Source organism: Amphiprion ocellaris, chromosome 21 (assembly GCF_022539595.1).
Source record: "Amphiprion ocellaris isolate individual 3 ecotype Okinawa chromosome 21, ASM2253959v1, whole genome shotgun sequence".
NCBI lineage: Eukaryota > Metazoa > Chordata > Actinopteri > Pomacentridae > Amphiprion > Amphiprion ocellaris.
This window is the reverse complement of record NC_072786.1, coordinates 16,856,281-16,873,024: the sequence shown is the minus strand read 5'-3', so window position 1 is coordinate 16,873,024 and position 16,744 is coordinate 16,856,281. Positions and strand designations below refer to the sequence as shown.

General features: G+C 38.0%; 1 protein-coding gene across 11 annotated transcripts in view; it reads right to left on the bottom strand.

Annotated features, from left to right (window-relative positions):
- LOC111575146 (ELKS/Rab6-interacting/CAST family member 1-like) overlaps window positions 1–16,744 on the bottom strand; it is a 196,946-nt gene that overhangs the window by 137,441 nt on the left and 42,761 nt on the right. For 5 of the 11 annotated variants that reach the window (XR_008600184.1, XR_008600185.1, XM_055006387.1 and 2 more), the window contains exons 7-11: window positions 15,442–15,516; window positions 13,153–13,308; window positions 10,445–10,537; window positions 8,031–8,198; window positions 7,749–7,916 (exon numbers count right to left, since the gene is read on the bottom strand). Coding sequence is in view for 8 of the 11 variants with exons in the window: in XM_055006387.1 (XP_054862362.1) it covers window positions 7,749–7,916; window positions 8,031–8,198; window positions 10,445–10,537; window positions 13,153–13,308; window positions 15,442–15,516 (660 nt within the window). In the remaining 3 variants the exon portion in view is untranslated. The remainder of the gene's footprint in view (window positions 1–7,748; window positions 7,917–8,030; window positions 8,199–10,444; window positions 10,538–13,152; window positions 13,309–15,441; window positions 15,517–16,744) is intronic. The other 6 variants (XM_055006388.1, XM_055006391.1, XM_055006392.1 and 3 more) reach the window with 2 other exon arrangements.

Genomic DNA, 16,744 nt, shown 5'->3' with positions numbered 1-16,744 from the left:
TAACGTGACATCTACAAGCTTGTATTCTAAACACACATCTAATTAGTTTTACTTTTGTTCTTTTGTTGTTTGTAACTTTATTTGTTAACTATGGATGCAGGTACCAGATAATCTATCAAAAGCTTTGTCTTAGGAATCAGCCTGGTTGATGCATCCTTCAGGCTCTACTTGTAACAGTAATAAATGTTGAAGGTCTCGATTATTTATATGATATGTCTTCACTAAAATGCATCACCATCACTAAATTAAACCTTCCAAATCAGGACATTTTTTGCTCCTGTCACATTTTTCACTGCAATATAACAGCTATAATGCCATATATAAACTGCTGTTCTAAACTTTGGGGTCACTTAGAAATGTACTTATTTTTGAAAGAATAGAAGTTTTTTCAATGAAGAGAAGATTAAATTAATCAGAAATACAGTCTAAACATTGTTAATGTGGTAAACGACTATTCTAGCTGGAAACGGCTGATTTTTAATGGAATATCTACATAGGAGTACAGAGGAACATTTCCAGCAACCATCACTCCTGTGTTCTAATGCTACATTGTGTTAGCTAATGGTGTTGAAAGGCTTTTTTAAAAAGAAGACAAGACAAAAAGTGAATTTTTTTACTCAACATATTATAGATATTTTACTACTTTCATTTTTATTTTCTTTCCATACTGGTTCCCCATCTGCTTAGTGAAAACACATCCTGCAGTTCAGTCCAAACGCTGAATTGTTTTTTGTTTTTTTTTTTTTTTTACATGACTGTTAGTTGTACCAAACCCACTCATGACCTTTCAGTTGCACCATTCAGCGAAGAAATTTTTATTTGTTTTTTCAAAATCTGGTGAGAGTCAATGCTTTATTTGTGGAGAATGTTCAAATGAGCGTAGTGGAATAAACGGATTTTGATCGAATATCATGATTTTAAACTTGGATTTGCTGCATTTTTCCAACAGAACTCCACATCACACATGATGTGTTCAAGAACCCTCAGAAAGTTTGAAATCTGGCAGTTTTTTTTTTCTGTTTTTAGTATTTCTGGCTCTGATACAGAAAAAAAAGATAACATACCTTTTAAATCAATTGGCTTGCTTTTGAGGTTCAGGGATTTAAAGTGAGTTATATGAAAAAAATGAGGACAATCTAACAATACAGTAAAATAATTATATAACGGACATTTAAATGTTAGTGATTTTCAAAGCAAGGCCTATCTGATTCAAGCACTCACTGTTTGTTACATTATTTATGTTGGCTTCCCATTTTCTTGAGCTAACAAGTAAAATTGCTCTTTTTTTACACCCATTAGTATAAGTTTATCTGACAGCCATTAAACAATCAGACAAACTGCAGAACATATATTTAAAGATTACTAAAGAGGACAACACCTACAGCTTTTTTTCATTGCACTTTTCATTTCTCCCTCCTGCATTCCTTCAGTTTTTATCCTGTTTCCTCTCACATTCATGTCAAAGCAGATTCATTTTATGTTTAAAGTCTCTGCCTGGGACTCTGTCAAACAAGCTCTTGTAAACGACTTAAATGTAAATCTGTCTACAAATTTCAGCACTTAAAAAAACTGAGAGGTTCTGTCAAATATAAACTTTAACTCTTTCTCTAAATACACACTCTCTGCCTCCCGCTCTTTCTTTCCCCCCTGTCCTCTCACAGCGATTTGTTAGCAGATTCATTTTCTGTTAAAACACCAAATCAGCAGAAATAACCGAAGGAGTCACTCTTTCCTTGAACCCACAAAGTGTGCGTGTGTGCGTGTGTGCGTGTGTGCGTGTGTGCGTGTGTGCGTGTGTGTGTGTGTGTGTGTTTGTGTTTGTGTGTGTGTGTCTGTGCATGCATATACGTATGTGTGTTCTCATACATCTGTCTATATGAGGACCAACTTGACTTACAGGCCTCACAATTGAATACAGTTTTGGAAAGTGAGCGCTCATTTTAGCACAGACCCTTCAAGGCTGTTTGAGGGTTCGGACTTGGCTATAGAGTTAAAATTAGGGAAAGCTGTGGTGGTTAAAATTGGGGTAAGAGGCTAGGGAATAAATTATGCAACCAAGGGTCGAACACAAAGAAGTACAAACGTGTATGTCTGTCACAGAGGGAGAGAGATCACAGACAAAGATAAGGAGTTATGTCAACTTTGTGGTGTTCATGAAGAAAAGGAGGGAACAAATGGTATGAGAAGAAATGAGACATTTATTTTTTAAAAAAGGATGGAAAACTTATCTTAAGATCCGATATTGTGCCCCTTCTTAGCAAATTAATTACATGTTCCCAGCATTTGTCTTTCCTTTTACAGCTCAAAGTACCGCAATGATAGTTAATTTTACCATGACTGCGTAACTTCTAGTTTTAATCCTGCTCCTAATGGGCTGAGCTGATTTGCTGCTGTCCACGACGCCTTCAGGAATAAGACTCTTTCTGCATCTCACTACAGCTGACGCAGACATTGAGTGTGTGAGACCAGGAGTTCCTATTGCTTCTAAGCCTCTTTTGGACCTTGAAAAATTGGTCCACCTTCAGTCGATCAGATTACTGTAACAGTGTCTTTACAGTTCTGACTAAAAAGTCCATTAAACAACTGCAGCTGATCCAGAATGCTGCTGCCAGAGTTCTCCCCAAGGCTAAAAAAGTTGATCACATCACTCCGGTCTTTGCAATGGCTTCCGGTCTCTCAGAGGATAGACTTTAAAATATTTTTGTTAGTTTATAAAGCTCTGAATGGTTTAGGGCCCAAGTATATCAGTGACCTCTTTCTACATAATGAACCATCCAGATCGCTCAGGTCCACTGGTACAGGTCTGTTCTCTGTCCCCAGAGTCAGAACCAAAAATGGAGTACCAGCGTTCAGTTTTTATGCTCCACATATCTGGAAATCCTTTAAATTAAGGCTGAAGACTTATTTACTGTTGCCTTTGATTACTGACTGTCTTAATACCAGCAATGATCCGTAACTTTGAAAGTGATTTTATTTTAGCTCGCTTTTTATCTGAGTTTTAATTTCTCTGTTTTTATTATCATAAAATTTCATGTTGATTTATTGCTTAAATTATGTTTGATTTCTAGGATTTTAACACATGCTTTAAATGTCTACCTTTTAAATCATCTTTGTAATTAATTTCATTGCTATTGTAAACCACTTTGAATTGCCTTGTGCATGAATTGTGCAATATAAATAAACTTGCCCTGCCTTGCCTCTCTCAGAGTGATCATTTTACACAGAAATTCACTGAATTCAAAGCACAGCTATTGTTTGAACTTGTGTCTGATAAGTTTATCATAGTATGCAGTTGTAAAATGGGCAGTTAGAGTTGGAAAAGACTCTAAAATCTCTCACTATATTATACTCGTGCTTTTTTTCTGAAAAATATGTAAATGAAAAAAACTGCATTAAAAAGCAGTATATATGAGCACAGGGAGCAGGAGAGAAGAAAACACTGGCTGAGCTAAAGTTGCACTGGAGGACAACAGGCGACATTATAAACACATTAATATACCAAGTTCTTGTTTATCGGATCCAAACTGATCTTTACGTTTCTAACAACTCTACATGTCAGTCCGCACAACAATTTTCACAGAGTTCTGATCTGTGGACATACAATCAAAGCTAACGGTAACATTAGCCGTAACATTAAATATTTTCCTATTGGTGTGGGGACATTGCCATCAAAAAATCTTCAGCTTTTCAGATTCTGGGAGTGCATGAAGACTCTTGTGTTCACTCTTGCAACCAGCAGCAGAATACTGATGTGCTTTGCTCGTGACTGACACATTTTACAGTTAGCAGTAGCAGCTACATAAAGTAAACAAACTTGGTGAACTGTGAGGTAGCCACTTTTTCAGACTGGCCTACCTCATAGGCAGCAGCCAGTGAGTGGCAGAACTCAGAATGCAAAGTTTGAGCTGCATGACGCTTGGTTCCTCAGCTGGAATGTAGCAGCTCATTCAAATTCTTACTGGGCTGTAAATATCATATCTTAACCGCTTTCACTTTACATTTCTACATTTATAACAACCACAAAACGCAAGAACAATGAATTTTCACCATATGGGTCCTTTAACAAGTGAACTTGAATGGTATTCAGTGGTATGGTGTTGATTTTTTTGCCAGAGAAAAAGGAAATTAACTGACTGACAACCCCTCTCTGACAAAAGAAAGTCAGATTGGTATGTAACCTTTGACTCCACTGCAGGTGAGACACATTCGTTTACAGTACCGCAGAGACTGCGAGTGTGTGCGCTCATACAGTAAAACATTTCCAGCACCTCATTAATCAACTGTTGACCTGACAGCTTGACTGACACATCCTCCTCTCGCTATCACGCATACACTCATGAACACACACACACTTGACATTGAGCGGCAGCAAGACGCTTTGATCCCGTCTGCATTTCCTGAAACTGACAACTGCTGGATGGCTGACACGCACACATATATGAACATAAATGCACACACACACTCATTGCTTCTGCTTTGTCTTATTTGAGTCCCCAAATGAACTGGAATATGTTAATAAAACAACAACCAGCTGAGCGTTCTCCTCCTCTAGGTCACAACGTTCCTCACAAATAACACGAGATTACGTTTAACTACAAAGCGAAGGGGACGACAGGAGATCACATAACTACCTTCGCCATTAATCGTTTATGCACCCTCTGTACTGACACCAAGCGCCAGACGAAAACACAAGGAGGAGGTGGACAGAGAAGGTATTTTCAGTTTATGTGCATGAAAAAAAGAAAAGAAATTTGGAAATCAAGCGCAGATGAGATCAAGGAGGAGTCAGCAGCATCTCTGCCTCCCTCTCAGACACCGGACTGTATTCTATTTGAAGACGCCAGAGGTCATCATTTATTAAACAAGAGGAACTCATTAGTATGCATCTGAATTTAAACACACTCTGTCTCTCTCCTCCCCCTCCCCGTCTTGCTTTATGTCTATCTGCTTGATTGTCTTTATCAATTATCTGCACATCGTCTCTCCGATAGACAACTGGTTGGACAGGAAGAGCAAAAAATGAATTGTTTGCTGTCATGTTTGCACTTAATTTGTTAGATGCTGCTGTCTAAATGATTACCAGATTCCTTCTTCATCCTCCATCCATCCAATATCATGTTCAAAACCCCTACAGTGTGTGTTATTGTGGTTTTCCTGCTTTTTGTCTCTTTCTGAAAGCACATATCTCACTAAGTCCTATCAGGATGACAGAGAATTGTGTGTGTGTGAGGCAGATAGCAAAGACAAGAGGTCACTCCGGCCAATCCATCTAACTGACAGCATCACCCCAGAGAGACGCACACACAAACGCACATATGGAAAAGTAAGAAAATATTCAGAAAACATCAGTAACTCTAGTTTCCAGAGCACCTACATTATCTGTCTTCCTGCTCATCTGTCTGTCTCCCTGTAGGTCTGTCTGCATCAGCTTTCCAATCTACTGACTGTCTTACAGCTCCATCTAGTGGTCAAAGCTTCATATGACAACATATTCTGAGTGCAAGTGAATTTCTATCAGCACAAACGAGTTTGGGAGACGGTGATTTAACCCTCTGAACCCCAAGCAGTTTCTGGGACTTTTACTCTGCCAAGGAATGTGATGGAGTTATGTGATGATCGGCGATGGTTTGTCTGTCTGTTTGTCTGTTAGCAACATTACTCAAAAACGGACGAACAGATTGGGATGAAATTTTCAGGGAAGATCAGAAATGACACAAGGACCAAGTGATTAGATTTTGGCAGTGATGCAGCTTATAGTCTGGATCCACGGATTTGTTAAAGATTTGTGTTTCATTGTGAGACATGACAACAAGTGAACACTACGTTAGCTGCCTACTCGTGAGCATATGATTGTAATCCTACTACTAATCCACCGCTGCAGATTTGTCAGGACTTATTCGTCAAAATGATACAAGGAACAATCGATAAAATTTTGGGCGGTTTCTCCGAGTCCCATCAATTCTCGCCTGTGCTCATCGCAAGGTCATTTTGTTTGTGGGTACAACTACACTACCAGTCAAAAGTTTGGACACACCTTCTCATTCAGTGGTTTTTATTTAATTAATTTCTACATCGTAGATTAACACTGAAGACATCAAAACTGTAAAAAAATACATATGAAATTATGTTGTAAACAAAAAAGTGTTAAGCGTCAGTATTAATCTACAATGTAGAAAATAATACAAATAAATAAAAAACACGGAATGAGAAGGTGTGTTTTGAGTGGTAGTGTATATTAAATGGCCACATTCCATGTTGCCATGATCTCTGATTATCAATAACTAATAAACAAATGCTGCATTCTAAAAAAAAAATGCTACATTTCTGACAATGCCATATGGGACTAATGAACAGCCTTGGCAAAGTACTGCGCTCTCTGAGTGCTTTTCTAGTTTTTTGCTGTTGCTCCTGTCACATTTTTATTCACTGTGGGCTAATTTTTCACTGCAATATATAGACCTGCACCTCTATGGAAACAGCACAATCATGGCTAGAGGTAGAGAGAACTCAAACATGCCTTTTACACAGCACAATAAAGATAAAATATATGCCATTATTCATGAAAAAAGAAATTAAAATTCCGAAATTAAAAATTTATCTTACCAAAAAAAATCAATAAATGGTGACTGCATACTGAGCTTTTTTACTACTTAGGTTTTTAGTCTGCCTCCATATATTTGTTTCCTATCTGCTTTGTGTAAACACTGCCTGCAGTTCAGACAAAAACTTCCTGAATTTTTGTGAGTGTTTGTCGAATCTGAGGCACTAATGGCTTTAAGGTTATGCTGAGTTGCGCAGATTTTTTTTGTTTTTTACAGAATCTGCTAAAAGCACATTGGTTTTTTTTGGCAAAATTTTAAATGAGACGTAGAATAAATAGATTTTTATGAAATATCATGATTTCAAGCTCATTTTTGGTTTAGTTTTCCAACAGAACGCCACATCTCAGATGAGTAGTTCACACTTGAAAGGAAAGGAAAGGAATGGAAACTTAAAAATCTAATAATTCTTTCTGTTTTCATGAGAGACAGCCTTCCACTCAGCCGCCCCTCACATCTGCCACTCCCTCCCTGACCACCTGAGAGATCCACAGACCATGGATGGTTTTTAAAAAGGCCTAAAAACCTTTCTTTTTAACAAAGCTTTTAATTAACATGTCCCTGAAATTTTATATTTTTTTACTTAATTGTTTTGTTTTTATCCTTTTATATCTTTAATGTAACACTTTGAGATTTTGCTGAAATTAAAAGTGCATTACAAATAAAATGTATTATTATTACTATTATTATTATTATTATTTTTACAAGCTCTACCGCGGATACATGATGTAATTTTGGCAATTTTTTAGGCAGAAAATGCTTTCCAAACCCACTGGTAGGTTTTGGGTTTCATAAGGGTTGAGTCAGTAAATGTGTGCCTGCATGTGTTTATTATTAATCATTTAGAAATGTGTTTCAGTATTAATTATACCTTAAAACCTCTTTTACACTGTCATTTTCGATAACATTCTCCAGGGAGTTGATTAAGTATCAAAGTCTTTCCCTAAAAACTTAATCCACTGAACATGAAGGGATGAGTTTGATTGTGTTTGCTTCTAATTAAGACACAAGCATTGTGTGGGTGACATTTGAAGCAAAAGACAACAAAGCTAAACAGATATAAAAAGAAATAGTGCCACAAGTTGCATATTGATTTATAGGAAGTGTAGTGCAACAAAATGACATTAATGTATTTCTGAGTCTTCTCACCTTCTTCTGTAGCACATTGACTTTGCGTTCCTTGACGTCCAGCATGTCTTTGAGGTCGGTGATCTCCCCTTGCTGAGTACTTTTCTCCTCCGTCAGCTCTGATATCTGCTGACTCTTTTTAGACAGAAGAGACTCCTTTTCTTCCAGACGGAGACGCAAGGCATCCACCTGTTTACACACACACACACACATTAAAGTCAGTGGAAATAGAGATTTACAAAAATATAGAAAAAAAAAGCAGTGGTACCACACAACAAAAAGGTTTAGACTGAGTATCTGAACCTCAGTCTGTAGTATGGCAGCTCTCTGTTCCTTGGCAGTGAGTGACTCCTTCAGCACATCCACATGTTGTTTACTGTCAGAAAACTGGTTGTTCAGAGTCTCCAGTTTGGTCCTGAGAGCCAACAGCTCGCTGTCCTTACGACTCAGCTCCTGCTTTGCCTGTTCAATCTGAGTAACACACACATACAGCATAAAGACAGTTTGAATGTGTACCGGAGAGGATTCAAGCTTTTGCTACATCACATACATGTATTAAAATCCACTACAAGCTTTACAAAGTGAGCGCTCGTTCTATGGTGCGTGTTAAGGTTTTAGCTATTATTCCTAACTGCAGAAGACCAGCTGTAAAAGAGGAAATATGTGCAATAACAAGCAGTGCATAGAACTGAGCGGTGAAGCTTTTAAGAGACAAATCCTGAATTACAGAATATTGCTTCATCTCTGCTTTACAACTGTATTCAGAGGGAAATGGACATTTACTGAGCATGGCAGATATTTTTATTAAGACTCTCATTCACAGCTGCACTATTTTACATGTTAACCCTCTGAACCCCAAACCTTTCGGGGGTTTTGAAAGGCCTGTTTGTTTTTTAAAAGTTACCAAAATTACACCATTTATCAGAGCCAGAAACTGTTTAAACAGAAATAATCAATGGATTTGTTGCTTTCTGATGGCCCATGAAGTAATTATATGTGACTTCTGTTTTTTTGTACTGAAAATTAACCAAATCTTAGCTTGGTGCGACTGTGAAGCCATTAATGACGCAGCTGTAAAGTGACAAAAATTCAGGCAGTGTTTACAGCCAACAGACAGGGGGCAAATAGGGAAAGAAATTCAAAATGTAAAAAGCAAAATATCTATAATATACATATATAGTAAAATTTTGCTCATAGTGCTGTTAATTTCGGAAATTTTTGTAAAATAAGTAATCAAAAAGAGTACTCTGGTTTTTTTTCTATGATTTATGACATTATGAAAGTGCCATACTGCATAAAATACATTTTCTCTCTACTTTCAGCCATGGTTGTGCTGTTTACATGGAGGTGCATTATTGTGTACTGCAGTCAAAACTTAGCCCACGGTGAGGTAAAGAATGAAAGCAACAAAAAACTGCTAGGGTTGGTTCAGAGAGTTAAAATCAGAGTCAGCTGATGCTGGTTACCAAGCAGTGACACTTGGCTACTGAGTGGTCTTCACTGCCTTGCTCAGGGACACACACTGTCAGTTCTTTGAAGAAAAGAGTATACAATTGTTACGGGCCTAATTCATTCAAGAAAAATTGGAAACACAAGGAAAAAAAAGGTCCATAGTTTTACACAGATATTTGCAGTGTACATAATGTGGGAGAGGCCTTCTACAAAGTTTAATATATCAGTTAAAGCAATTAATATTATCTAGACATATTGAGATCCTTAAAAAAATTATCCAAAAATACATCCAAACTCTCTCCTGAAAAGTAAACAACAGTTAGACACACATGGAAGTTGGAGCAATATTGAATTTTATATTTCTAAACTGTGTATTTGTACTAAAGGTCAGGGTCAATTCTTCCAGTTAGCACTCAATTATAATTATAATCCAATAAAGAAAGACACTTGCTTTATTCCATACATGGCATACCCTATTTAAAATTCTCTTGGCATTATGTTGTGTGAATTGGGACAATTAATTTAATACGATGCATCAAAAGAATGGACCCAAACCATACAAGAACATCAGTTATTTAAAACCAACCTAAGCAAACTCCCTTAGCAAACTGGTCGAAGCCACTAGCTGAGAGAATCCTCATGCAAGTAGGAAGAGAAACAGGTTAGAGACTCACAAACTGTAGCACAGCACAGCTGCTGCAGTTCTGTGGTTTAATGTTCAGACTGCTAGAAGCAGCTATATACTGTCAAAAGCCACTGATCGCACACAGAATGGGAAGAAATGGAGTTCTGAACTGTTTATGAAATTAAAAATATCCTCTTCTAGGAAATCTACCTGAACTGAGAAACACGTTTTTGGAGAAAGTCACACCTCAGAGCAGTGATTTCAATCTCTAACTTAATTTAGGTTTAATTTTATGCTTCTGTGAATGGCATTAAGTTGTAGGAAGTTAATCAATGTATGCAAAATATAACTATTGGATTGCCAATATGATACAAAAACTGCAAGAGGAAAATGAAGTGACTAAATGTTGCAGCAGAGCAACTGATTTACTTCACGAAAGGATACGTTGCTCTCAAAATCTATGACAATGCAGTTGTCAGGTGTTGTGTGGATTGTGGATATTTGACTGTTATAGTTGCTTGCTGCTGTATGAACGTGGTGATTCTACTGGGATTCTGCTGGAAATCAGCATCAGCCACTCTAGAGAGAAAGAAAGAAAGAAAGACGACAGAGCAAACAGACACTGAGGTGTGTCTCTTACTGCAGACACCTCCTGCTGAAGCTCATTGACTCGATGCTTTAGCTCCTCCTTCTCTGACTGGCTGTGAGTTAGCTCTTCCTTCAGCTGCTCAACCTGGCAGGAGAGGAGGGCATCACCACGGGGGGCTTTACGTTAGACTAGCATGGCTCCTCGCTTCCCTCTCTTGTGTTTCTTCCTCACATTTGAACTCCTTCCAGCAGGGAAACAAGATGTGAGGAAGAGACACAAGGTTTCCAACTACTCCACAGCATCCCAGCGGTCAGAAATGTGAATTAAAACACAAACCACAGTGACAACAACATGTGACATACAGAAATAACATAAGTAAACTATTATATTTTGCTGAATGTAAGGGAGATATCAAAGCAGATATAAAAATTCTGAATAAAATCAATAGAAAAGTACTATTAGTTTGTGGAAAAACCACAGAGGTGAAATTCAACACCTGTAATCATTGGAGTTATTCATCTCAAATCATCTGAGGCCTTCTGGTTGATCACCTGATTTGCTTAAAATTTTTTTAGCATAAACTATAGATCTTTAAAATGGTATCTGTGAAACTTTTGAATCATTTATTTAATACTGTCTGATTGTTGTTTGTTTTTTGAATTGCCCACTGACTCACTTTCGGCACATTTTTTTCAAATGTTTACATTTTGTTTGAACGACAGTATTTTAGGAAATATTAAAGATAAAAGCCTGAAATTTCCATTGTTAGTTCTCATGACATTTTAAACTAAAACTTTACCAACACCTTTAGAAATATAAGTATTTAATGCTACAAAAATGTCCGGCAAATCAGAGATGGTCATGCAGAAATTATTCTAAATATTTGATGATTACAGATGTTAGTTTATGAATAAACACAAAGAACATTTAAGTGCTTGCTGGTGCTGTCATTCATGTTTAACCCTTCAGTACTTTACTGTATTCTACAGTATGAAATGTTACGGTAAACTATATCACAGTTCGCTCTCTTTACTTTACGTTCTACTTTCTAAGGGCATTGCTGTCCAGTAAAAACACATCGGACACACCTGAGCACCCTCGTCTTCTTTACATGTATCTGAAGGAATTACAGATCATGGCATGTCTTGATCAATTTCAAGGCAACAGGCCAGAGAAGTGAGGAAGGGAAGCAGTCAAATAAGCAGCTTGGAGAGCACACCATGGCCACAACAAATTAAACTGCCACAGTCACTGACCACTCTGACCACACATGGCATAATTGGGCACTTTAAAAGCACTTTGGTCTGTTGTTCTAAACGTACTTTATAAACAGGAAAAGTACTCAGTGAGCGCAGTACTTCGCCAAGATTGTTCATTCCCCCATATGGCATTGTCAGAAATGCAGCATTTTTTAAATAAACGCAGCATTTGTTTATTAGTTATTGATGATCAGAAATCATGACAACATAGAATGTGGCCATTAAAAATAGATGTACCCACAAATGAAATGACCTTGCGCTGAGCACAGGCATGTGCTATGCATGTGCACGTTATGTACAGATACCAAATCGCGTGACCGAAATACAGTATGTAGCAGGCGGCGGGAATTGATTGGACTCAGAAACACCCCCACAATTTAGTCAATTCATTGTATGATTCCCGATGGGTAAGTCCCAAAAAGTCCGCAGCGGTGGATTTGTAGTAGGATCGCAATCATGTGATCATCAGCAGGCAGCTGAGGTAGTGTTCACTTGCTGTCATAGTTACAGTGGTGCCGTGCCGCTATCTCGCGATGATTGGACCTTGTGTCATTTCTGATCTTCCCTGAAAATTTCATTCAAATCTGTTTGTCTATTTTTGAGCAATGTTGTGAACAGAAAGACAAACAGTTGACAAACCAATGTCGATCATCACATAACTCCGCCATGTTGCTTCGCAGAGTAACAACGGACCTCACATATTGAAATGTTGCATATAAACTACCTAAACGCTGTATAACCTTTATAATTAATCACTGGCTGAAGTTTGTGGCCCATGTACATCACCAGACATTTCATTTCTTCTCTGGTGATGTTCTCCTGCAGCCACTTTCACCTACTGCATGTTGTGCTGTTTCTCTGTCTTTAGTCTGGTCCTCAGTAAGTGGAATCCATGCCTAATTGACCAGGTGATTGACTCAGCCAGTCGAGGACATTCCATCTACATTCCTCAAAAAGCTCTTTGGTTGCTTTTGCATGTGTTCACATTCATGTCCCAGCTATAGCAGAACTACCGATATGTTTAAAAGATGAGGAGGAATGCTTTGGGTCACGAGTTGCCACTTTCCTCTTTCCATAATTTAATAGAGGTTGATGTGGCTTAATCAGTCCATAGACTTATAAATTAACTATCATTGATGTATTTGTATGATCACCTCTTTATTCTGCATATTGACAGATAATTTTAAACTCTAAATCTGTTCTTTAACACATGTGAGCTCTTTCATACATGAATTAATGTTAAAGTGACACATCTGAAAAAAAATAATTGTAGCATGTTAGAAGGGCTGTATTCCAAACAAAAATCTTTGATTATTAACATAAATGTTGTCAAATTAAAGCGAGAAAGTCTGCACTTTAATTTAGTGTTCATTCTTACACTTGCAAACTAAACATGCTGGAGCACAGAGCCTGAAGAAAACGTGCAACTGTCCAAATACTTGCTGCCTGGTCTATATGAGTGTGTGTACATGGGTGTGTTTGCATGTGTGCATCCGTCACCTTGTTCTTCATGAACTTGGAGTGGGATCTGTAGACCTCCATCTGTTTGATCTCCTCCTCCCTCTCCTCGCTGCTCAGAGCTCCGTTGGACTTGAGCATGATCACCTCCTCCTCCAGCTCCCTCATGCCGCGCTCCATCGAGCTGATTTTTGCATCCTGGCAGGACACAAACGGACACATGTTAGGAGATGAGGCCTGGTTTGATCCACTAATCAAAAACGAAATGTAGGACTTTGGTGTTTTTGATCGATGAGCAGCGTTTGAAATGCAATCAAAGGAAGTGCACATGAAAGGTAACATCAACTGAATGACTCCAACATGCATGTTGTTCAAGGCAAGAAAAGCTAATACTGAGATCCTGAGAATTCAAAGGCTTGGTTTTAATATATACAGGGTGGGCCAAAAGTAGGTTGTTTCATGATTTGTTTCACGTTTTAGATTCAATTTATCCAAACCATAATTCCAAACCAGTATTCCATATCCCTTATTTATGTTTTGGAAATGTTATTAAGCTATTTCTTCCTATTTTGGCTTTGATTTTTATGGGGGGTTTTTTTGGTTTGTTTTACAGGGATTGTGAGGAATAGCTAACAAATTAAATTTAGAGCAAAGAAAGTGGAAACTAAAGCAGTACTGGAAGCGTGAAAATGCCGAGGAGGTGCGCATATCATGACAAGGAGCCTTTAACACTCTTTAACACTCATGCCAGAGAATTTATTGCATAAGAAATAAATCTGAAAGCATAGGTTCAGTGGTTGATTTACCGAAATCCTACCTACTAAGTGTAATCCTACTTTTGGCCCACCATGTAGTTCACTTTGTACCTTTATAATGAGGAAAACAATGTATAAAATATGGCTTTAAAAAAAAAATACCTGTACTGTCATGAACAATTCTTTATCATGCACACTTAATTTAACCCTATGAACCCTTAATGTTCCAAACAGTTTTATTTGACAACATTTAAGAGGCTGTCAGAAACACTAACTTAAAGTTAATGTTGTTGGTTCGAAAAAAAAACATATTTCTGACAGATTTTGGACAAATTTTTGATTAAAACTGGATATCAACAGTAAATCCTTTGTATAAATAACTGAGAAATAGAAGTAAATGTGTGTAATTTATTTAGGAGCATGAAGTGTCTATGATACATAAAATATAGGCCCCCACATTTTTGCAACAAAGTTAATTAAACAACAAGCACATTTTCTAATATTTTTCTTGTGTATGTTTAGAAAATAATATACAAAGAATAATAAAATGACTATTTTTGCAAATTTTCCTGCAAATATTTTGATTCTGTAATTGATTTATACCCCAGTTAGTACTAATGACAGTTAAAAAAAAAATACACAGATTGAGAATAAATGTTGCTACTATCAGAATAACAGACCAACAGAACAGTGCATAGTAAGCATGGAACTAAAACTACATATTTAGGTGTCATTTTCACACAATTCAGGTTTCTGTTTTAACCCCCAAGCAGGTTTGGGGTGTGTTTTTCACTCACTGTAGGCTCATTTTTCACTCCAATATTCTACTATAAAACTATATAGAAACAGCACAATTATGGTTATATGTAGAGATAAATCAAAAGTGTAATTTGTTCAGTATGAAAATTTTATAATGCAATAAATCTTTTTTTTTTTTAAAAGAAAAAAATGAAGTTGAATTTCTTTGACTATTTTACAAAAATTTTAAAAATCAACATGTACACTCAACATGTAGACATTTTTACAAGTGAACACAGGTGCTACCAACACTGGCATAAAAATAGTGACTATATATAGATATTTAACATTTAACATTTTTAAATTGTTTCCATACACAGCCATATATATGTGCTAAAAAATTCCACAATTTTTGTCATATGAATGTTGGTCCCAGCTGAGTTACAAATAGCTTCAGGAGCACAGAATTTTTAGTGTCTTACAGAATCTGGTTAGAGAAAATTGATTATTTGATGAAATATCAGAATTTCAAGCTTAGATTTAATTTGTTTTTTAGACAAAACGGCACAGCAGAGTGTACAAGTAGTTTAAGAATTGTCAGAAAGTTGAAAATCTAATGATTCTTTGTGTTTTGACATGTTCTGACTATAAATGATTTAATTTGGGTGTTTTGTTTTTTTTTATTTTTTTTTTACAGATAACATGATTTTCAATCCTGTTTGTGGGTTTTAGGGTTCAGAGGGTTAAAGATAAGCTTCCGTAAATGTGTTGTATTATAAAATGAACAGAATTTGATATGATGCAGACACACACAGACACATCAGCAACGAGTGTTTACCTTCATCTCGATGACTGTCTGCAGGGCCTTGGTCTTGGTTGATTCTGGAGCTGCTTCGTATCTCCTGTGCAGCTCCTGAGGGACAAAAACACCACGATGGTCAGCAGGTGATGGAAGGAGACACACAGAGGGAGGCAGCGGGGGAGGAGGACAAGGTCGAGGGCCAGGAGGAGAGGAGGCGAGAGCTACTGCTGGGAAGGGATGGAGGGAGGGCTGGATGGTGGGTGTAGGCCGAGGAGAGGGAGCAGGGAAGGATGGAGAGTGCTGGAGGGAAGGATGATAGGAATGGTGGACCGAAGAGGCAATGACGAAGGAGGGGAAGTGGGGAGGACAGGAGGAAGGGGGGACAACGGGATGGATGGGATGACGCTGGAAGGGAGGGGAAGGAGCAGGGAACGAGGGAGAGGAGCGCAGAGGGGGATGGCGGCATGGGGAAAAAGGAGGAGAAGGCTGGAAAGGAGGAGACACATGGAAAGGAGGTGGGATGGGGATGGAGGGGGAGACTGGGAAAGAGGGAGAGATGGGAATGGAGGGCGAGGCAGGATGGAGATGTTTCCCTCTGGAAGAAGAAGAAGAGCTGTTTTTTAGCCTCCGCGGGTCAATCCGGCCATCCCACATCGTTGGAGCTGCAAGGAACGACGCTGCTGACACCGTTTCAGTCTTTAATGTCAGCCAATGATCAAATCTGACAGCCTGAAATGATGCTAATTCAATGAATTAGCCGCACAGCTTCAGTGTCTATGGGTTTGAATGAAATGTGAAATGGTTTAGAAGTCCAAACTGAACCAAACGATGCAAAATCAATTGTAAAACTCCAGTCTCATGCCTTGAGATACTTAAAAATCAAATTCCTGCAACAGCATACAGTATCCTGTAACTTCTAAATAATGATGTCACTGAAAACCCTGCAAGAGTTTGGTAGCTATACGCTGGATATCTTTAGAAAAATTCTCAAAAATGTAAATATCCTGGGCAAAATTCAACAAAATCGTATCTGTCTAGCTGTTGTTGCCGCATCACAACTCACTCGTCAGATGAACTAAGAGCGAAAGGGGGAGAGAACGAAGGGGGAGTGTAGCTGTAGATGTAAAGACACAAAAAGAAAGGAGGAAGAGAAAGAGAGGGAAGGAATGAAAGCAGAGGGGAGGACACAGCAGTGTATGCATCACTGCTTCTCTTTGGAGGAAACACACTTAGAGGCTAACAAAGACTGCTAATGCATGAGCCAGAAAGCATTAAAAAACTCCCATATGTGAAAGATAGTAGGGTGCCATCGCTAGAGGCGCTGGCTGAAATGCTATGA